At 45.3% G+C, this 22,024-nt stretch overlaps 1 protein-coding gene and 2 long non-coding RNA genes across 4 annotated transcripts; 2 read left to right on the top strand and 1 right to left on the bottom strand.

Annotated features, from left to right (window-relative positions):
• Positions 1–2,143: 2,143 nt before the first annotated feature.
• Positions 2,144–8,021, top strand: LOC135291042 (uncharacterized). Its single transcript, XR_010353910.1, has 3 exons — positions 2,144–2,387; positions 2,674–2,877; positions 7,738–8,021. It is a non-coding gene; the product is annotated as an uncharacterized LOC135291042 (long non-coding RNA).
• Positions 8,022–10,038: 2,017 nt separating this feature from the next.
• HTR1A (5-hydroxytryptamine receptor 1A) lies at positions 10,039–13,485 on the top strand. The gene has a single exon (XM_064404456.1). The coding sequence runs from the start codon at positions 10,347–10,349 to the stop codon at positions 11,583–11,585; it is 1,239 nt and encodes a 412-aa protein (XP_064260526.1). The 5' UTR covers positions 10,039–10,346; the 3' UTR covers positions 11,586–13,485.
• Positions 13,486–17,296: 3,811 nt separating this feature from the next.
• On the bottom strand, positions 17,297–21,615 carry LOC135290566 (uncharacterized). 2 transcript variants are annotated; one of them, XR_010353332.1, is made up of 6 exons: positions 21,246–21,615; positions 20,387–20,713; positions 20,072–20,145; positions 19,866–19,965; positions 18,896–19,048; positions 17,297–17,345 (listed from the first exon to the last, which is right to left on the bottom strand). It is a non-coding gene; the product is annotated as an uncharacterized LOC135290566 (long non-coding RNA). The 2 variants fall into 2 exon arrangements; XR_010353331.1 differs by lacking the exon at positions 17,297–17,345 and having other exon boundaries at positions 17,879–19,048.
• Positions 21,616–22,024: the final 409 nt, after the last annotated feature.

Genomic DNA, 22,024 nt, shown 5'->3' with positions numbered 1-22,024 from the left:
CAGTGCTATCCCACCACTTACCTCGCTTCACCTGTCTCTTCTAGAGAGCCTATGGCCATCTGCTGCAGCACTCTGGTCATGAGTCATCCTACTACATTTCCATGATAGAAATCACCACAGAGGAAGATGCAGCCACACTTTAAAACATTAATCTCTAAATGAACATACAAAACTTGCATAAGTAAGAGAATTTTTTCTTGCAGTCCTCTGTTGTATGTTGAGAGCCAGATATATTATTTACCTGAATGATATTGCAGACACAAATAGTCATAAATGGCATCTTCTGCAGCTCTAGTCTCTGTCATTGTCCTGCAATAAATACAAACAAATTTATCCCCATGATGGCAATGCTAATCTGACATTAAGATAAACAAAAACAATATGTGCATTTATGCAGGAACATTTTTTGTTTGAAAAGCCTTAGCCAGCATAATTACTCACTACAGTCTTGCACAAACAGAAATGGAGAACAAGCAACATGCAATTGAATTCAAGGGTGAAACCATAATATTGGTTTCTTACTAAAACGGAATATAGTGCAGAAGAGGACTGATAGAAAGTGAATAGTAAATGTGTAACTTCAATGCTGATTTTCATGGAGTTGTCTATAGAAAAACCTATGAATAACTTTGTCAGTTAATGAATAAACTACGTTTTTTTTTAGTTTACATAATCAGTGTTGAGTGGGGAAAAATATAATGCCCCACAGGGGAAGAAATAAAGAGGCTTTTACCTCCTCTTCCTTTTTTTCCTAAAGGTGATGGACAGAAACCTGGCATTTTACTCTCCTCTCTGGAGAAGTTGAAAGGTAGAAATTAATTGCTCCTCTCAGACACATAACTCTACTCTTCTTTACAGTAATGCAATTGTGTATTGCACCAGACTACAAGTTAAAAAAAGCTTGTCTAGCCTTTCATGACTAACATAAAATTTGTCTTATCAAGAAAAACTGTGATGAACCTTGAGGGATACATGATGTACTGGATGCATAAAACATATCGTGACTCTTTTGTATGAACAGTTATTAAGAGAAAATTATCGGAGAGAATGGGGAGAAAGGGTCTGGTTTATTAAAATTTTCTCAACACCTTATTTTCAGATTTCTTTGTTTTTGCTGTTTTGTTGTCTTTGTTGTTTTTGTTTTTGTTTCTGCTTTTGTTTTTGTTCCTGTTTTTGTTCTTGGTTTTGTTTTTGGGGTTTTTTTTAATAGTGGCAAAGGTACAGGTGCTACAGTGATGAGTTCTTTATGTAAGTGATTGGAGACAGCCTATAATCAAATTAACAAGCTGCTAGCTTTGCAACTGAGTTCATTTCAATATGTGCCTGTGGGCAAGATTTTAACTCCCAAAAACCTACTCCTGCTTGTAGATGAAGATTTTGAAAAGTTTTAGCAGGATATTCCACTACAATTACACAATTGTAATGTGCCATACAGAGAGTTTTGAGAGCCTTGAAGTCTAATCTCAACTGCTCAGATAAGATAAAAACCAAGGGACCCCTGATTAGGTGATCTCAGTCTAAAAGAACCCATCAGTTTTTACTTATTTGGAACTTAACTGAGTGACAATAGAAATTTTGAAGAGGGAGTTCAGATGACTCAGCTAGAAAGGGAATGTTGTCTGTGGTAGGTGTGCTAGAGGTCCTGAGAGAACAGAAATTTTGCTTAGAGTTTAGGAATTTATAGAGTGATTAATGGAATAGGAGACCAGTGTGGGAAACTAAAAAAAACCAACCCAAAAATGTTGGAAAAGACTTAATGTCATCAAAGAACAGCATCAGTATCCAAGATATAGCACAAAACCTCCCATACCCTTTCACTAGTGTTAAGTTTGATAAAATCTCTCTTCAATTTAGCAGACAGGATCTGCGTGGCTTATCTTGATAGCAAACTCATTCATTAGGTTATATAATGTGTTTCTGTCTTTGTGCTTCCAAGTGCCATGATTAGCCAAAATATCTATTTGCCCACATTGTATGGTTTCCTTTGCTGATCTCCTTTAAGGCCATCTGGTGAATAGACTGGAAATGAGGTTGGGGGACACTGGCCTGAGCTACTCATTGGTATCCTTCACTGTTTGCTTCCCTGGTCAACCTAAGAGGGCCCACATTGTTGCTGTGATGAAGACATAGAACTGATTGTCTCCTAGCAACACTGAGGACGCATCTAAGATCTGTCTGGATTCACAGACTGAGCTATGTCCAGCAGGTTTATTCTGAACTGGCTTAATGCCATACAAACACAACCAAGACAGGGTGGCAGTGCTGCCTTTCATCGCTCTATACCCAAAGCCCCAGGATTTTCAAAACAGTTTGAAACCAGCAATTTCCTGAGGGAAAAAAAAATCTCTACTGATGGAATTGGGTAGCTGAGGTAGCTTACCGCTTTGGTAAGAACAGGCTAAGAAACATTCTTCTTAATATTAGATCATGGAAGGATTAAGGGGCTGTATGCTCAAGGCATCAACTTTTGTGGGTCTGTTTTTTGTGGGTCACTGAACTCCATTTGTTACATAGGAACACTGAGTGATTAAATTAACTTGAAGCCCGCTAGTTAGTAGGGTGTTAAAAGTTCATGAGCAGCAATGATGAATGAACCCTCATAAACTGGCAGCAGGTAGGGGATGATGCTGAGGGGCATTTCTGCCTTACATTATCCCTGGCTGTACATTCCAGCTGCCTCAAGCAGTAGCATTTGTGCATGGCCCAGAGGTTGTACCAGGAAAACTCAAAAAGAAAAAGAAGACTCTGGCAGCTGAATAATTCTTCAAGAGAACATTTACTTCCAGCAAAAAACCCCACAACTTTTCTCCCTGGCAAGGCCCCAGATTCTTTGGAATACATGATGGTTTACTACTATGGTGCCAACTAATGCCCAAGGTAAAGGAGATTAATAGATCAGCAAAGACAATATCCTCATGGCCTTTGTCAATGTCACAGTCTGTGTGGGCCTCTCTAACTCCATGTGATTCATCTCTGTGTAGATAAAGCAAATTGCTTTTCATTTGAAAGGATAAAGTTAGTTTGCAAAGACTAGACATTTATTGTCTGTGCATCAGCTCTGCTTTTTCCAAGTTGTATTTTTAAAATAATAGTATTATATTAATTTCAATGTGAGAAAATTGAAATGAAATCATAATAACATATATATTTTTAAACTGGCATACACTGATATACTGCTGAACTTCAGGCACTACTGCTGAGCTCCAGCCAGTGTGCATAAAATTGGAGAGTTTATATCTTTATAAGCAATAATTTTGAAATTCTAGATTCTGCCTTTGTTGATAAGGAGAATGCCACGTAATTTACTTTTAATCTAATGTAGTATTGAAGTTCTAACATGATAAAAGCAGAAGAAGTCATAGCTGTTATACCTGTAACTCAACTGTAAGATTCATATACCTTAACTTAGTTTTCGAAAATGCTGATAAACTCATTTAGATTGGCCTGACAGTTAAAGGTGAGGCCTGTAGAGGTGTAGTTAGAGATGATTTTTCATAACTTACTGTTCTTATAGAATAATTTTTTTCATTGTCTCCTCTGAAGTGAAATACTATACTTGTATAAAAATGGCAGAAATTATCTTTGTAATAAAATCCTTTAGAGTATATATCTCCTCACACTAAAATTTATTTGAAAATCTTTAATGTTAATTGTATTAAATTCCTTCTCATTTACAAGCTAGTCTTTTTTTGAGAGAGGGCATGGGACAACAAACAAAAAAACTTCAACATGTCTGCTACAATGTATTCATAAATAAAGTCACTACTGAGAGAAAAACTAGAAATTATTACAAAATTTGGAATATATTGGCACTCCTTGTTTAAACAGTTATGCAAATACTTTATAAAACCTGTGAAAATTGCCTAAGATCTAGAAAACTCCTGTAAGTGGGTATGTATTTTCTGCAAATAGTTTAAGCTAATTATGTATTTTGCTGTAAGATGAATGTGAATATTAAGTAAATGCATTAAATAATCTTAATTAGCTATAAGAAAAAGCCACACTTAACCAAGAAGTTTCTCAGTGCTAGTCAGCAATTTTAGAATTGTACATGGGATGTTATTAAGATGATTTATTTTGCAAACGTTGAGAAAATATGAATTGCGACTGAGTATTTTTAATTAGATCACAAATACCAGAAGACAGTTTTCAAAAAGCCATTCAGGCAACATTCTGGATTCTTGGGACTGCATTGCACCACAGGTGGTTCTTAACCAGCTCCCAATGCACCAGTTCTGTGCATCGCTGCCCCTTGCCTCTGACATGGGTGTGCTGATAAAAACCGCAGCAGAGCTGGAACATTGCTTTGTTCCCCACAGCATGACTAGTGATGACTAAGTAGATTCTCCCAGAGTTTCTCTGAAGTCAAATTCATTCTTAGCAGCTTTAGTAACAAGAATGTGTGCAAATGTTAAAAGACATTCTCACAGTTCTTCCTTCATCACAGGTGCACTGTGCTTCAGAAGGGGCAACACAGAAAATGTAGCCTAAATTCAAGTTTTCACAGAATGTCAAAATTCTGAGAAGTCTCCATAAACTTATGAAAACTTATGTTCAAACAAACATGCTTGAAAATCTCTACACTTCACAGAGAGGGAATATGAGAGCAAATATCTTCTAAAATTGATCTTATACTTCTGGACTTGCATAAAATCTGCCCAATGATTTAGATAGCAAGCATCTCTGGTAACTGTTTCATTTCAGTGATATTGCTTGAATATACATAATACTCACTTTAGATGAAATGTTTACCTTCTCTTCTATTACTTCTGAGAGGGCTAGGTGAAATGGATTATCCCCTTTTGCGAGCCCTGCTGAGTTATGCTGTAATTTCAGTTACTACTGTAAGCTCTTGGCAGAGAAAGGCAAATAAATATGTGTGTGTGTTATAAATAATTAGTGTCTGTTGAATAAAAATGACAACCATAAAAGTTGCAGTAAGGCAGCTGAATGGAAAGAGAATAGGACACAGGAATTTACCATCAGCCCATGGTTTTCTATTATGCCAGTGTCAAGTGGTATACCTGAAGCAATGGAAAATATGGGCAGTACTATGGGAGAAAAAAATAGACAGGCATTTCAGCATTCTGAGGTGGTAGTTATTCCTGCTTCTTACAGATTATCCTCATTATCCTCTGGGCTGACAGGCCCAGATTACTGATCTGCTTCTAAGTATGCAATAAAGAAGGAACAGAAATCTGGCTGGCTTTGGTGCAGAGCCACCTGAAGCTGAAATCGCAGCATGTGAACCCAGCTGTACCAGCCTCGAGACATCTCAGAGCCATGAAGCAGTGCTGCTGCTTAGACATGTCTGGCGTGGAGCTAACACATCTTCCAGGCCTGACCTTGAGTGCCATTGTTCTGTGCTTGCAGAACTGTGAGTGTTAAGGAGCAGCTGGAGAGATATCTCAGTACTTTGCAGCACTTGACGCAGCGCTGAAGCTGAGTGGCACGCTCATCCTGTAGCCTTTGTTAGATCCCAGGTGATTCCTGCAGGACCACTGCTGCACAGCTCCCAGTGGGCCACAGGTTGCCAGCTCTTGGCTGTCTGGACAGAGCTTCATGGACAATTATCCAGCCCACTTTCTTGCTCTAAAAGAGGAAAAAATATTAAAACGGCACAAGGTGGTTCAGATGGTTGAAAATTTATGCTTCCTTGTTGTGTTATTGTACTGGCTTTGTAGTGCATTTACTCTGACTAAACTAATTGTAGGATTCATTAATATTTTATCCTGCTCAGAAGTATGAGTTTGACTATCCAGGATTTCATAAACTAACTATATCCAGAGATAGGACACAGGGAACAGTTCTACTACTGATAGCAAAAGTCACTTAGTTTCCTAGCTGATTCATCTTGTCCACAAAGTCAGGACTAAACAGTTTACCAAATCTGGACTCATTCTGATCCAGAATAGCTTGGCTGAGAGCCATGGAGCTACGACACTAGCTTTGGCCTTAAGATTTTCAGTCACCTTCTAATATATTTTGGTTTTTTACAGGAGAAAGCTTAAATTTTTTAAACTACTGTGAAATATTTGGTGTTTTATGAAATGTGGGAGCAGATATCCTGAAGTGGATTTTATGGTGAAATGCATGTCCCTGTGTGAAGAGAATGTATTTCAATGTTACAGCCACTTCAGGCATTAAGTTTCTGTTTGCTTTTCTGTATTTTAAAGTTACAGCTTTAAAGGTTTCTCAGAAGGTTTTGAGCTATGTGGAGTAGTAAGAATTCCTTTTGACTACACTTACAAGATGCTTAAATAGAAAATTCAAGAAGGCACTATGGGTTCAGTCACACATTTCCTCTCATCTGTTTGGAGCTTCTCTCACAGAAAACTGTACACACTCTATCAGTTTCAGTGACCTGAAAGAATTAATTTCCTTCTCTCCCTAGTTCTTTAACCCTTTCATTTTGAAAGCATTACTGGAATATAATTTCTTGAATATCACAAATACTGTATTTTATCATGATGAAAAGTTAAAAAAACAAACCTGAGATTCATATCCTTTTCAAACCAAAGTGTAATACACAACCACAGGAACAAAAAGTTGTGATCAACTTGTGGCATTTCAGTTTTACTTTGACAAATAGATAGATAATACAGTCATAATCTGAGACCATCAAGAATATGTAGCCTTTCCTTTTCTGTTCTTGAAAAGTGTGGAAGGCAATTGCTCAGAAAACACTGTTTTAACACCATTGTTAATGCTTTTTCTTTTTGTACTTACTGAGGACCCCCTTGTTTGCTGCAGCTGTATCTTAACTGAATAATATTAATGTTTTAATTTGACTTTTTTAGGGCTGTGAGTGTTAAGTTTTCATTTACTCCCAGGTCAGGTTGGAGTGTATGAGGATATGGTTTTCTTTAAGAATTTCCCTAGGAACTTTGCTTAGGTTATCTAAAGACATTAGGACATCATTTAGTTGCTTAAAAGTTTTAGTGGAATTTTGGTGTTTAAATGCTTAGTAGGATTAAAGACACTCCCACATCAAAAGACTGAATTTTCCCGTCTTCTACATCTTCCACCTCCTACTCCCTCCCCTTCATCCACGGCTGCCTAAATCGCTTCTCAATTTAATTTGGAGAGAAATTACTTTCAAACCCTGAAAAAAATTAAAAAATTAAAGCTGATTTAAAATATTTCAGTTGAAAAAGGACCCTGTCAACCTTTTCTCATTGGGTTTCTCGCCAAAATGTGTCTGGGATTGACTTCACTTGGCCGAGTCAGTGTGAAACATTTCTGGAAATAGTATCCCCAAGTACCTGCATCCCCTGTGGCCTTGAAACGCTAATTTCAAGATAATCTAATTAGGCTAATGACTTGTCCATCACCATACAAGAAAGTTGGGTGAAATTTCCCTGCCTCTTAGACTTGTGTCTCTATTTCATATTTTATTTTATTTTATTTTTTTAAATTTTATGTTACTGATGCTAAACAGCAAGAAGCACAAACTTTGATTTCAAGGAAGGAAAACGCTCTTTAAAGAAGTAGTTGCTTAGAAGTCAACCATGCCATGCATTTGAGGGGACATTGAAAAGAAAATAGGTGTTAGTGAAGCAGTAATGCATACTTATATATCGATTACATTTCGTCTGTGTCTCAACAGCATTAAGTCTTCATTCAGTAGGACACACATCTTGTAAATGTTAGTGCGATCGGCTGAGACAAAAGGCATGCGAGGGTGCAGCTCTGATCTACTAATCCGGCTAATCTCTATGCTTTCGTCATTTACAGAGGGGATCGCAAGCCTAAGGGCAGAAAAATGCAGTCTCGACCCCTCATTAAAAAGAACTGGCCGGAATCTGTCCAAATGTTTTGAAGCTGCAAATTCAACTTGAAGTATTGACTGAGAGAAGGTTAAGGAAACCTGAGGGTGTGCAAAGCAGAATCTGTGAACCTCATCTCAAATTTGATCAAGTCAGAATCAGAAAATCTTCCTGTTAAGCAACTTTTTGGCTTTTTGCATTTACTGAGCTTGCATGGCAGAATTACAGAGCAGAATAAAAAATCACTAAAAATACTGAGCTGCAAGATAGTAGAAAACGTGTTACGGAGTTGTGTTGGAGAACTTTTGTTTGCCTTTCCCGTTCAGTGAAGCCTACAAACATCACCTTTTTTTTTTTTTTTTTTAAATAACAGATTCTTCCCAGGTTTGTGACTGTTGATTTTATTTACTGGATAATAACCGAATTATGATATGCCAGTGTGACACTTTTATTTAAGATTGTTCTCAGTAATACGCTTCTCATTTCACTTTCAGACACAGCGTTTCTCCTCCTATCGGATTGAACTACGTTTTCTGTTTTGGGATTTCTTTTGTAATTTTTACCACTTCTTTTTGTTGCTGTCGCTGCCGTAACTGTCCTGAGAGGACAGTCGTTTCTCTGTAGTGCTCTAAGTGCGTAACTCGCCCGTCGGAAGGGACGGGGGGCAATGCTGCCCTTCTACACGGGTCCCTGAGCGTGCGGGCCGGCAGGGCGCTGGTCCGAGGGCATGAGCCATCCCCAGCTGGGCTTCCATCGCTCCAGCACTGAGCAGCGGCTGGGCGGGAGCCCTGTCGGGCCGTACACGGGTCCCTCCCGAGACGCCCGAGCGCTGCCTCCCGCGCTCCCTTCCCTGCTCCCGCGCGGCCGGTGCCGCTCCCGGGCAGCGCCGAGCCTCCCGGCCGGGCCGCTCCCGTCCGGCGGTGCCCGGCCGAGCCCGCGGGAGCCGCGCCCCCGGGCGGCCAGCGCCTGCCTGCAGGTGGCGATCGGCACCGCCGGCCCCGGGCAGCCGGGCTGTGCCTGTGCCCAGCCCCGCTGTGCCCTGTACCCAGCCCGGCTGTGCCCCGCACCCAGCCCGGCTGTGCCCCGTCCCCAGCCCCGCTGTGCCCTGTACCCAGCCCGGCTGTGCTGTACCCAGCCCCGCTGTGCCTGTACCCAGCCCGGCTGTGCTGTACCCAGCCCCGCTGTGCCCTGTACCCAGCCCGGCTGTGCCCTGTACCCGGCTGTGCCTGTACCCAGCCCCGCTGTGCCCTGTACCCAGCCCGGCTGTGCTGTACCCAGCCCCGCTGTGCCCTGTACCCAGCCCCGCTGTGCCCTGTACCCAGCCCGGCTGTGCCTGTACCCAGCCCGGCTGTGCTGTACCCAGCCCGGCTGTGCTGTACCCAGCCCCGCTGTGCCCTGTACCCAGCCCGGCTGTGCCCCGTACCCAGCCCGGCTGTGCCTGTACCCGGCTGTGCCCTGTACCCAGCCCGGCTGTGCCCCGTACCCAGCCCGGCTGTGGCTGTACCCAGCCCGGCTGTGGCTGTACCCAGCCCGGCTGTGCTGTACCCAGCCCCGCTGTGCCTGTACCCAGCTCGGCTGTGCCCCGTACCCAGCCCGGCTGTGCCCCGCACCCAGCCCGGCTGTGCCCCGTACCCAGCCCGGCTGTGCCTGTTCCCGGCTGTGCCTGTACCCAGCCCGGCTGTGCCTGTACCCGGCTGTGCCCTGTACCCAGCCCGGCTGTGCCCTGTACCCGGCTGTGCCCTGTACCCAGCCCGGCTGTGCCCTGTACCCGGCTGTGCCCTGTACCCAGCCCGGCTGTGCCCTGTACCCGGCTGTGCCCTGTACCCGGCTGTGCCCTGTACCCGGCTATGCCCTGTACCCAGCCCGGCTGTGCCCTGTACCCAGTCCGGCTGTGCGCTGCCCCCGCCGCAGCGGCGGTGCCTGCTCGCAGAATGCCCTCTCCCCTCCCTCCTCTGCCCTCCACCCCGGCGCTGGTCCGGAGCGGCAGCCCAAAGCCACCGCTGCCGGGCTCGGAGCTGGGGAACGATTTGCAAAGAGCGGGGGGTAGGAGGGGGAGTCGTGGAGAATTTATCCGCGGTGTCCCTCCAAACGGGAGGGGGCGAACAGGAATGACATCTGCGCCCAGCCGACGCTGGCGACCCATCGAGACCACCGCGGAAGGGGAGGGGGCGACGGGGAGGAGGAGGGGCGAGAGTAAGGAGGGAGGGAGGGAGGGAAGGAGGGAGGGAGAAAGCTAGGGGAGCGCGGCGAGGCAGAGCGAGGGGGAGCGGCGCGGGTGAGCGGCAGAGCGAGGGGCAGAATCTCGGCAGGAGGGCCGCCCCCACCGCGCGGGGCTGCGCGCTGGGCAGAGGCGGCGGGGATGGGCGGGCTTGGGGCGGCTCCGCCAGCCGCCGTCCTCCGAGCTCCGGCCGCCTCCCGCCGCGCTATATAGGGGAGGGAGGGGTGGTGGAGCGGGGGGTGCCCGGCGTGGCGAAACCGCACGGGGCGCCGATGCCTCCTGCCAGGGGAGCACACAAGTGACCGGCATCTCTTCCCATGTCTGTCTCCTGAAGCGACCCCCCCCACCCCCCGCCCGGCATGGATGTGGCAAACAATACTACCTCCCCAGCGCGCTCCCCCGAGGGGACAAGCGGCCCCGGCCTCGCCGAGATGACCCTGGGCTACCAGGTGCTCACCTCCCTGCTCCTGGGCACGCTTATCCTGTGCGCCGTGAGTGGCAACGCCTGCGTGATCGCAGCCATCGCCCTGGAGCGCTCCCTGCAAACCGTGGCCAACTATTTGATCGGCTCGCTGGCCGTCACCGACCTCATGGTGTCCGTGCTGGTGCTGCCCATGGCGGCCCTCTACCAGGTGCTGAACAAGTGGACGCTGGGGCAGGTCACCTGCGACATCTTCATCTCGCTGGACGTGCTTTGCTGCACCTCTTCTATCCTGCACCTGTGCGCCATCGCTTTGGACAGGTACTGGGCCATCACGGACCCCATTGACTATGTTAACAAGCGAACTCCCCGGCGGGCGGCCGTGCTCATCAGCCTGACCTGGCTTATCGGCTTCTTGATATCCATCCCGCCCATGCTGGGCTGGAGGACGCCGGAGGACCGCTCGAACCCCGACGCCTGCACCATCAGCAAGGACCACGGATACACCATCTACTCCACCTTCGGCGCCTTCTACATTCCGCTTCTTCTCATGCTGGTGCTCTACGGTCGCATCTTCAAGGCGGCACGCTTTAGGATCCGCAAGACAGTAAAGAAAGCAGAGAAGAAAAAAATCGCCGACACCTGCCTCACTCTCTCGCCGGCCACCGTGAAGAAAGGCAACGGGGAGCCCGGCAAGGGCTGGCGGCGGACTGTAGAGCCCAAGCCCGGCGCTTGTGTCAACGGCGCGGTGCGGCAGGGCCAGGACGGGACCGCCCTGGAGATCATCGAGGTCCAGCACTGCAACAGTTCCTCCAAGACGCACCTGCCGCTGCCCAGCGAGGCGTGCGGCTCCCCACCGCCGCCCTCTTTCGAGAGGCGCAACGAGAAGAACACGGAAGCCAAACGGAGAATGGCTCTGTCCCGGGAGAGGAAGACTGTCAAGACCCTGGGCATCATTATGGGCACCTTTATCCTCTGCTGGCTGCCGTTCTTCATCGTGGCCCTGGTCCTGCCCTTTTGTGACAGTAAGTGCTACATGCCCGAGTGGCTGGGGGCAGTCATCAACTGGCTGGGCTACTCCAACTCCCTTCTCAACCCCATTATCTATGCCTATTTCAACAAAGACTTCCAAAGTGCTTTTAAGAAAATTATCAAGTGCAAATTTTGCCGGCAGTGAAGCCTGCCACTCCGGGACGGGGCAAAGGGGTCCTGTTACTTCCTCCAGCCGCCTGCCCCGAGCCGCAGTGTGCCCCCGCCCAGCCCCTGCACAGCCCTCCCGAAGGGCGGGGGGCTCCGGCATCCCCGCTCCGCCCGAGTCACCCGCTTTACGCCCGCCGGACGAGCCCTGCGGGTCACGGCAGGGCTCGGCTGGGAACGACGGGGGACGCCCGGCCCGGGAGGGCTCCGCGGCCGCCCTCGTCTCTCCCGGCCTCCGCCGCCGGGCGCCGGCGCTCCCGCCTCCCTCCCACTCTCCATCATTCTGGGTAGACTTAGGGTTTGCAGGTCGTTGTTTGTGGTGGCTGTAAACCACAGTGTCTGCCCGAGTAGCATCGGTAAAACAAAACCACCCTATGCAGGAAACCGCCGTGTCGGGGATTATTATTGGATTTACGAGGCGACGGCAGTGGGCTGGGTCCGACCTCGGTCTGGGGTGAGAGTATGGAGGCTGAAGGCGACTCCTCGAGTGGAGGAAGGAGCTTTGGGCGCGTTGCTTCCCTTTTTGTGAAACCCTCAAGTGGATGTTCTTGGGGGAAAACCGCCCGTGTTTGGTAATCTTGCAAAGTACTAACAGCAACATCCCCGTCCGTGTTACGTGTGCCTGACAGCCCTCCTGGTATGCTAGGACCTGCCAGTTCACCGGGGTTCCCTTTATTACAACACAGGGAAATTATGGGACTTAAAACCCCAACCACACGCCTCATTATATATGGAGATTTATGGGGATTATTTTTTTTAAATGCCTTGGACCGAGTGTTTCCCGGCAAGGAAAGTCTTGGCGCCGTGCGACTGTCCCTGAGTACACCGAGCACGCAATGGCACAGGGAGTTTAAGCAGCCTGCGAAGTAGCATTTCTTTCTTTCTTTTTTTTTTTTTTTTTTTCCCTCTCTGTCTCTCTCTTTTTTTAAAATTTTTTTTTCCTCCCTTAAACCGCTTGAAAGTTTCTCCTGAGACGCTGCGCTTGCTTTGGAGTCAGTCAGCTGCGGCACATTTTGCCCGGGAGGGAAAAAAAAAAAAAAAAAAAAAAAAAAAAAAAGAAAGGAAAAAAAGAGAGAAAGACAAGCAACAACAAAACCTATCAACCAAAACATTGCCATGTGCTCCGTGGCAGTAGGGGAGGGGCCGAGAGCATCAGCCAGCGGCAGTCGCAGGTGGGGAAAACAGCATCTCGCCGCAGATTGGGAAGGGACAGGCTCTTTTCTCCTCCGGGCGAGCCCCGGCTGGGGTAAGCACGACCTTCCAATCTGAGAAGGTCTGAGAGCCACGGCCAGAAGCAGGCAGTGTCCTGAGGGTTCTCCTTGCTGACCTGGCCGGTCTCCGGGGCGGATCTGCAAGCCTCCACCCGCAAAGAGTACCCCCTCTGCCGCCCGCCCAGCGGCTTGTTCCCGGGAAACACGGTGTACTTCCCCTTCCCCGCCCGCCCCGGGGTTGGGGCAGGGCTGCGTTGCCCGTCGCAAAGCCGCTCCTGCCCCTCCACCGCCCACGCCTTTCCCTCCGGCTGCGGCCGGGAGCTGGGATCGCTTTCGGCCCGGGAGGAGGGAAAGGCGCCGGGCCGGATACCGGCGCTGGGCCGGCTGCCGCTTACCCCTGCGACGGGTTGCCTGGAATGAATGCTTGACCAAATATATATATATACATATATATATATTTTTCCTGTTTATTTTTGTGTAATCTGTGTTGCTTGTAAGTAAAAGAGAATGTGAAATATGTGTCACGTGAATGTAAGTGTCCAGTAATTTCTGAACTTCAACCGCTTACATTAAACGAAAATAGTGCTTTTGACAACCTCCGATATGTAGCTGGTTTTCTGAAAATCTTATTTGGCCTCATTTTCGCAATTAAAGTGATCTTTGATCTTATCTCTTCTTTGATCACTCCTAACCACACGCGTCCTAGATGTTCTCTAAGTGTCGTAGTGTCAGAGGAGTTAGCCTAGAGCGATTAGGGAGACGAAACTTCTCCTGAGCGCTCAGGTGCGGGGTGACTTTGGGAGCACCTCGCTCCGCGGGTGGGCCTGGGCAGAGCGGCGGGCCCCTGGGGCAGGGAGCGGGGACTGGGGGCCCGAAAGCGCCGGCGGTGCGGGGAGATTGCTGCCGTGCCCCGCACACGCGGGGTTTGCTCCTCTCAGTGCCTCCTTCCTGGAATCCTGCCGACTTCTCGTCGGCTCCTCCACGTTTTGCCTTTCCCCAAGTAATTAATTTTTCTTTGTAAAGCTTCCTGAAAACTCCGCGGCAGCGCTCTCAGCTGTGACAGCGTGGCCGCCCCCCGGTCCCGCATGGCAGACCGGCGGGTCCCCGCTGGCTCCTGACTTGGGGGTGGGAGGGCACGGGACGGGGCCACCCGACTTCGCCGAGAGCGCCAGGACCTGGAAGCAGGGAACACCCCGAGCCGTGAGACGGGGCGACCAGAGGGGTGCCCCTTCCGTGCTCGCTGTACCCCTTGGCCCGCCCGCGCTCAGGGCTGCGGGCGGCGGCGCTGCGAGGGCACCGTGCCCGGCCCGCCTTGCCCCAGGCTCCTGCTGGGGAGTCCCGGAGCCTGGAAGCGCAACTGCCTTCGGCTGGCACCAGCAGGCGAGACACACCTTTTCCTGCCCGCCCCTGCTCCTGCTTCCCCGGGCAGGACGCTGGGACGGGGCAGGGGCATCGCTGCTTCGGCGCGCCGCCACCAGCCTCTCACCTCGGCCTCCCTCCGGACCGTGGCATGGCCACACGGGCCCGACCCCGCCGGTTCAACGCCGGGGAGGCTTCACCGCATCCCCCTCCTTCTTCCCGACCTCGGGCCGCCGCACCAACCACGACGGAAGAACCAGCCCAGAACTCCGTGGGACTGTTTCTCTCAGCAGTTTTACCTTCTCCCTCCTTCTGTTGTCTCTACCCCTCCTCTTTATTCCCCCCCCCCTTTTTTTTCCTCCTTTGCAATAAAATTTATAATGTGGAGGAAACGACCTGCTTTAAAATGTAGAGCTTTTTGTTTCTGTGATTTTGTGTACTGTGATTTTCAAATTATTAATTTAATTTCCACTACAACTTAAGAAAAACCCAACCAAATCAAATCCCTAAAACCCAACCAACTTAGTGTTTTTCAAATCAATTTTGCATTAATCAATATTTGTGGTTAGTTGCAGTATTTTATTTGGTCCACTAACAAGCAATGTCCTCGCAGTTTAGACAGGTTAATTTCAGTTTTAAAGGTCCTATGGAAGTTCAAGCAATGAATAAAATGAAATCCAAATAGCAAGCAAAAAGATTTTATGTTTTAAAAAGAGCACAGAAAACTGAATTTTAACAACTTGAGTCAATTGTGAATATCAAAGCTAAGTACAGACATAAAGGCTTTAACCTTATCTTCCTTTAAAATGCCTCTGTAGACTGTTGTAAAACAATGGAGTTTCATAACTCTAGTTTTTCTCTGCTCTTTGGCTCCAGTTGAGGCTGAATTTGGGACTGAATCACACATCTGACAAGAAGTGCTGGCAGAGTAATTGAAGCATACTTACACTGGCCAACAGTATTTATGGCTGGGACTAGAGGGATGATCACATAGGAATAAGAAAAAGACATGTAGGCTTGAGGTGGTTTCGTCCAAGCTGCAAAACAGATTTTGAGACCATAAAATTTCATCTCTTTAAATAGAAATTTTTGACATAAAATTCTTGATATGCCTTTCTTTCCCCTCTCAGTCCCATCCTGACAGCAGCATGCTGTATGTCTGGTAAAAAGAACAAAACCAATGCCCCTAAATATACTCACAGTTAAAAAAACTTGGTCTCTAGAATTTGCAGTTTCAAACATTTTTCAGGACAACACTGTGAATCTTGCACTAAAACACGTAGAGAAGTGATTCATCCCCAGAGAGACGAAACAAAATGATGATGCAAGTGAATTTCTGCTTCATAGCTGCCCAGTTTTAACAGAGATTCTGTTTTAACAGTAGAGGTGACTATGACCCCTTTATACGTGGCTAGAGAAAACCCAAAATGGCAATCAGGTAGCATGAAAACAGTCCCGTTGGTGTTCTGCAAAATCTAGAAATGATCACATGTCTCAGAGTTTTGGAAGCTACAGTGTCTTCTGTATTTTTGCATCTCAGTCCAAGTCTCCTGTTTGGGTATATGCTGCTATGAGCCTCACCTTACCTTGCTGCTCACAGCTGAGCTCGTGTTCTCTCCGAGTAACCAGTGACTTCAGGGGCAATTCCACAGCATGACAGATCTGCTGTTGGACTGGAAGCAAAAAAATTTGGTGAATAATCCTTTCCACAGCAAGAATGTACTCTAAACTATATAATGTAATTTCTTGAGTAGTTTCTTGACTTGGGCAGTGCATGTCAGAAGATTCACTTACCTCTCTTGACTAAAAAAATGTGCAAGCACACAGAGAACTCTACTCATATGTGGCCTCAAGTTCCAGACTTGAAAATGCCTGTGCCAAGTTAGTTTGGCAGACTGTCAGTATTGTCCAGAAGAATGAAGATGAGGGATAGGAAACAGATGGATTATAAAATATTTTAAAAATTACTAAACCTGAAAAAATTTTGATACAGCAAGAAATAACCCAACCCAACTAAAACCAAACCCAGAACCCTCCTTCCCAGCAGAAAAAAAATCAGAGGCACATGGCCATCCTGATAGTTTCTGAATTTTTCACAGAACTGTTTAATATAGTGAGTTCTTTCTTTAAAAACCCAAAACATTTCTTGCAAAAAAACCCAAACTTGAAGAAATTGAAAAAGCTACAAGAGTCATGTTGAATATGCTAGCCAGCACAAGCAGAGGTCAGTATTTCCTCCTATTGTAATAATGTATTTGTTTATTGTTTTTACCAAAAGGCACTTGAAGCATCTTTTGCTATTAAGCAGAGTCAATATAATCCTTTCAAATCGACTTTCACATTTCAGAGCTATTTACACCCACATCTGAGCCATAGCTTATGTACACACAGGAGCAATGAGAATGATGGTGTTGTCTGTGGCCTATTTTAACTTGTATCTTGTTCCTATCTCTTGGCATCCCCGCTGTGCTTAGTTTGGTGGGGAGACACAGGTCTAAGGGACATGGTACAGAATGCACTGAAATGAGTATCATACAGCACATGCTATACCATTTCAGGCATATTCTCACTACTGAATGCCATGTGTAATCCAATCCTTAAAGTGAAATCTGCCTGGTGAGGTCGAGTTGAGTTATACTCTAGTAATTTTTTCAAGTGGCTCAGAGAGAAAATGTCCTTATTGAGTCTGATATCAAAATGCGAGCCAAAAGATACCCACCCACCCACCCACACCCACCCACACACATATATATACATATATATATATATACACACACACACATATATATACAATGGTTGTCTGCTTGAACTGCTATGGTTCAAGCATAAATTTTTGAACCAAAGTGAGTTGTGAAATACATGAGAAAGCTATTTTACTTTCAAGTTGTGGAAGCTATTAAAATTTACGTGTAAATATTATGTGTTTGGAAGAATGCTCCAGATGAAGTGAAGGTCGTTTTTATTTGAAGACGCCCAAACCAATCAAAACAGCACCTGCACCATACTCAGAGGTGCTGCCTGTAGTCAAGTTAGGCTGCTTGCCTTTAACCAGACCAATCTCAGGCAGAGATCGTGGCATAGTCATGTCTTACACAGATAAATACTTGCCTGGGTGTTGCCTTCAAATTGATGGTATTCAGTTGTCATCATCCTCTGGCCTGTTTGTCTCTCTATCCAGAAATGGTGAAAACATGGGCAAAGTGCAGGAAATTTCAGTGTCAACAAGGCAAGAAAGAAGTGGTCAGACAATGAAAACATTCAGGACAGAGAATCAGCTCAGCTTGTTTTCTTGGAGGAGACTTGGTACTGAAACATATTTTCAGAAACTTATGCTTCTGAAATGAAGACAGCTGCTGTCTCACATTGGGCAGATGATTATAAACCTCAGGCCAGGCCAGCACTGAGCCAAAGAGGGTCTGATCAGGTCAAAGTGTCCATTGAAAATTGCCCCCAGCACATTTTGCTTTTTGTCTTTTCTGCCCCAGTGTTAAGAGCCACTGCCAGCTTTGTGCAGGCCAGTAGCTCTTTTCCATCGGCCTTTGAATTATCTTATCCATTGTCTATCTCCCTGACCCAAGAAACAACAACAACAACAAAAGGTCAGGACATTTATTGGATGAAGACTTTCCATAGAAGAAGACTATTGACTTCAGAAGAATTGCAGAAGATATGAATTCCACTAATTATTCCTTGAGCCAGCTGATATGCTACCTTATTGTGACATAGTTAAGTGCACATCTAGTCAAAATACCATAGAGCTCAAAGAGGCAATTTTCCCCATTGTACTTCAGTTACAGACAATTTTGTGAAAATCCTTGAGCTAGTTGCTTGAAAATGTAATTTTCAGTAGCCCTCAGGGTTTATTTCCCCCATTTTCCATTCACAAGTCAGTCAATTTCTCAAAATTGCTGAGTTAAAGTTTTCTAGATTTTCAACTGACTACCACTAAATTGCTGTGAGATCTGCCTTTGAAGCCCCATTATCATCTGCAGTTCCATAGAATTTTTTTTAAAAATCAGATTTTCGCAGATTTCTAGCCTGGCTTCACCAAAGGAGACAGAAGGGACCAGTCATTCTTTCTCTCTTTCTCTCCATCAACCCCTTTACTATTAGTAAAACCAGTGGCTTTGTTAGAAGGGACAGGCAAAACAATGCTTCATGATGGATTTCAAGCAAATGTATGTGGAATGTTTTTGAGCATATTACAAACTTTCACAGCATCACAGCAGAATGTGATTTGCTGTAAAAGGCTACTGTAGCAATATAAAATGAATATTTGAGTTATTGAAATGAAAGACAGGTAACATCCAGTCTTACATAGATTTAATCTTCTCCTTTATGAGCCATTCAATGGAGAAAAATATTTCAAGCAATATAAAGTAGCAGCCATGTTTAGTGACTTATGACACAAACTTATGTCCTATAACACATTGTCAATATTGACATTATGAAATTATGCAAAAATAGCCACAGAAAACCGCATTGCTCCTACTAAGAGATTTGCATGTCTGAATATGTAATTTGACAACATTTATGAAGAAATATGTGAATAACAAATAGATAAATTACATGTGAAAATAAAAAATGTTTTCTATTTCCATGCAATATCCAAATCAGTCTACTGGTGCTCTAGGAAATTTTATTGAGCTGCTGAAGACAAAGGTGATAACCTGCTAAGAGAGAAAAGTAACAGTGGGTTATGAAGTAATCATAAATGCACCTGCATGGCAACAAACTGTGCAGAAGCTGATAACTTCAACAGCCTTCTGATGCATCACATAGACTGCATTTATTTTTCTCCAATACCTAAAGTTTGAGTCATGAGTTGCGTCTTTGATTTGAAAACATTTTCATTTTCAGCATCTGTATTTTCCTAAAAAAGCAAAGAGAAAAGGATAGTGATACATATCTTGGAAGAAGAAATAATTACATTTCATTCAAAGAACTTCCTACAGAGTTTGACAAAATAGAAAGTGAGGAAAAAGGGGATGTTATTTCATTCATTATTCAATCAACTTTACTGTTGTGTTTCAACAAGTATGGATGGTTACGATAAGCATTCTCCTTGAGTGAAAAGCTTATTTTTTATGGAGCAATTGAATTTTTTCTTTCATTCCCTGGTGGATTTTAGTGCTTATGGTATGCCTAAGATAAGTAGCAGTAATAGAAAAGTGAAATAATGTAACACAGAGTAGATTACAATAGAGAGTGAAATAATGTAACATAGAGTAGATTACAATAGAGAGCAAAATAATTCACATATATAAATTCCAGCAGTCTTTACAGACAATGTAAAGATTTGTATATTTTTCCTCTTGTTGTCTTTGTGTAATGTACTTGCAGAATTTTACCAATTTGGTCTTGTAACATAAAGTAGCCTGGTAAATCTACAGCTTTAGAGCCAAATACTATGATTGTTATTCTGAAAGGCTACTGGGCTTTGGCATCACAACTTCTGAATAGGGGCAGGAGCTGCTGTAATGAAAATTTGTCAGTAGGAGCATATCCGTATCACATACTGCACATCTTCTGGAATTCATTCCAAAGGGAAGTGCACACAAAGTGCCAGCTTCCCCAAATGAGGTAATCTTGTCTTTGTTGCATTCAAATCCCAAAGAACTGAGGAGTTTGCATGTGAAACCGAGCTCCTGGGATTCCTCCCAGAGTGCCAAGCAGGGAGTGCAGCTCACCAGTCTCTTGGTCGATACATCCTGAGCCAGGCAGTCCCGCCCTGGAGGTCCCGGCACTGACAGCTTCGGAGCTGGCTGCCATTGTCCTTCACAGCATATCCTAAATATAACCAGAAAGTAAGAGCTATCCAGGTTAGGATACAGGTATGACAGCTGAAGTACTCCTGACATGAACACTGCAAAGGTCAGTATTAGGATCCACTTACCCTTTGCCTTTGAATAGATGATGAAGGGAGAAAACAAAATCTTTCTCCTTCCTTGCTACTTCATCCTCCTGTTCCTGAAGAAGCAGGTAAGAAAGCAAAAAGGGATCATGTCTGAGGAAGCCTAAATTCAGAGTCTAGAAGCAGCTACTTCTATTGGATATTGAAATTGTAATTTGATATTTTAAAAAATGCATTTATCAGATGAAAAAAAATTATATTACTTTTAAAAAAATTCTAATTTAACAAGATTTGATCCAAACATTGTGGTGATTGGTCAAAGGTTGGACTCGATGGACTTGGAGGTTTTTTCCCAACCTTAATGATTCTGTGATTCTGTAATTGAGCTATTCCTTTGTGGTAGCACTTCAGACCCCTGTTGGTGAAGGCGATTTGACTGTTCTGTGTGACTGCTTAGAAGCTCACCAGGAGACAGTCAGAAGGGCAAGAGATAGGCAGCAGATCCAGAAGGAAATGAGTTTTGGCTTGAACTTGCCTGGAAACCTAAAGGACTGATAAAAAGAGTGCTGTTCCCCAAGCTTGAAGATATTCTTGTGATTGGAATCACAAGGCACAGCAAACAAGACATATTTGATCCTTTGATGTCAGTAATGGCCAGGACAATCCATACAGCCTTCTTCTCTCCTATTTCACCACAAAATAAAAAAAAATGACAGGATTCTAAATGCTTTTTTTTTTTTTTTTTTTTTTTCAGTATGTACAGGAGAAGAATGCAGGAGAATATTAACAATTAATTCCTGTCCTCAACCAGACATAAATTTAATAAAAAAATGTATTGCAGCAGGATGAAATTCAAATGTTAAACAACCTAGGGATATAGTCAATCTCTGGAAGAAGGAATGAATTGCATGCAGCACTAATGTCAGATGAAAAAAGCATCAGTTATCAGACACATCATTCATGCCAGCATTTTAAAAGTCAAATAAAATTGTATTTTTTAAACATTTTGACAGTGTTCTTATACTATTGGTTTTATATGTTAAGGATATAATTTAATAAAAATTTTTTAATTAATAATAGTGTGTATGAAACAGGTGTCAGTAATGATGCCTGAGACCAAATTCCCATGTCTCAGGATATACAATTTTATAAACACGAATTTTTGGTGAGAAGTCTCAGGGGGGCAGATGGACCAGGATACTCTGGGAAAAAGTACCAAATTCTTTTCTCAGAGCAAAATTTTTCATCTTAACATTCACGGACATCATGAGTGGCAGAAGTTTTATAATAAAGGAAGTGGCAGAAGTGGCGGAAGTGGCGGAAGTGGTGGAAGGAAGTGGTGGAAGGAAGGAAATGGCAGATGGAAGTGGCGGAAGTGGCAGAAGTGGCGGAAGTGGCAGAATGAAGGAATGGTGGAAGGAAGGAAGTGGCGGGAGTGCTGGAAGGAAGGAAGTGGCGGAAAGAAGGAAGTGGCGGAAGGAAGTGGCGGAAGTGGCGGAAATGGTGGAAGGAAGGAAGGAAGGAAGGAAGGAAGGAAGGAAGGAAGGAAGGAAGGAAGGAAGGAAGGAAGGAAGGAAGGAAGGAAGGAAGGAAGGAAGGAAGGAAGGAAGGAAGGAAGGAAGGAAGGAAGGAAGGAAGGAAGGAAGGAAGGAAGGAAGGAAGGAAGGAAGGAAGGAAGGAAGGAAGGAAGGAAGGAAGGAAGGAAGGAAGGAAGGAAGGAAGGAAGGAAGGAAGGAAGGAAGGAAGGAAGGAAGGAAGGAAGGAAGGAAGGAAGTGGCGGAAGGAAGTGGCGGAAGTGGCGGAAGTGGCGGAAGTGGCGGAAGTGGCGGAAGGAAGGAAGGAAGGAAGGAAGGAAGGAAGGAAGGAAGGAAGGAAGGAAGGAAGGAAGGAAGGAAGGAAGGAAGGAAGGAAGGAAGGAAGTGGCGGAAGGAAGTGGCGGAAGTGGCGGAAGTGGCAGAAGTGGCGGAAGTGGCGGAAGTGGCGGAAGGAAGGAAG

This window comes from Passer domesticus, chromosome Z (assembly GCF_036417665.1).
Source record: "Passer domesticus isolate bPasDom1 chromosome Z, bPasDom1.hap1, whole genome shotgun sequence".
In the NCBI taxonomy this organism is placed as follows: domain Eukaryota; kingdom Metazoa; phylum Chordata; class Aves; order Passeriformes; family Passeridae; genus Passer; species Passer domesticus.
This window is presented reverse-complemented; position numbering and strand designations above follow the sequence as displayed.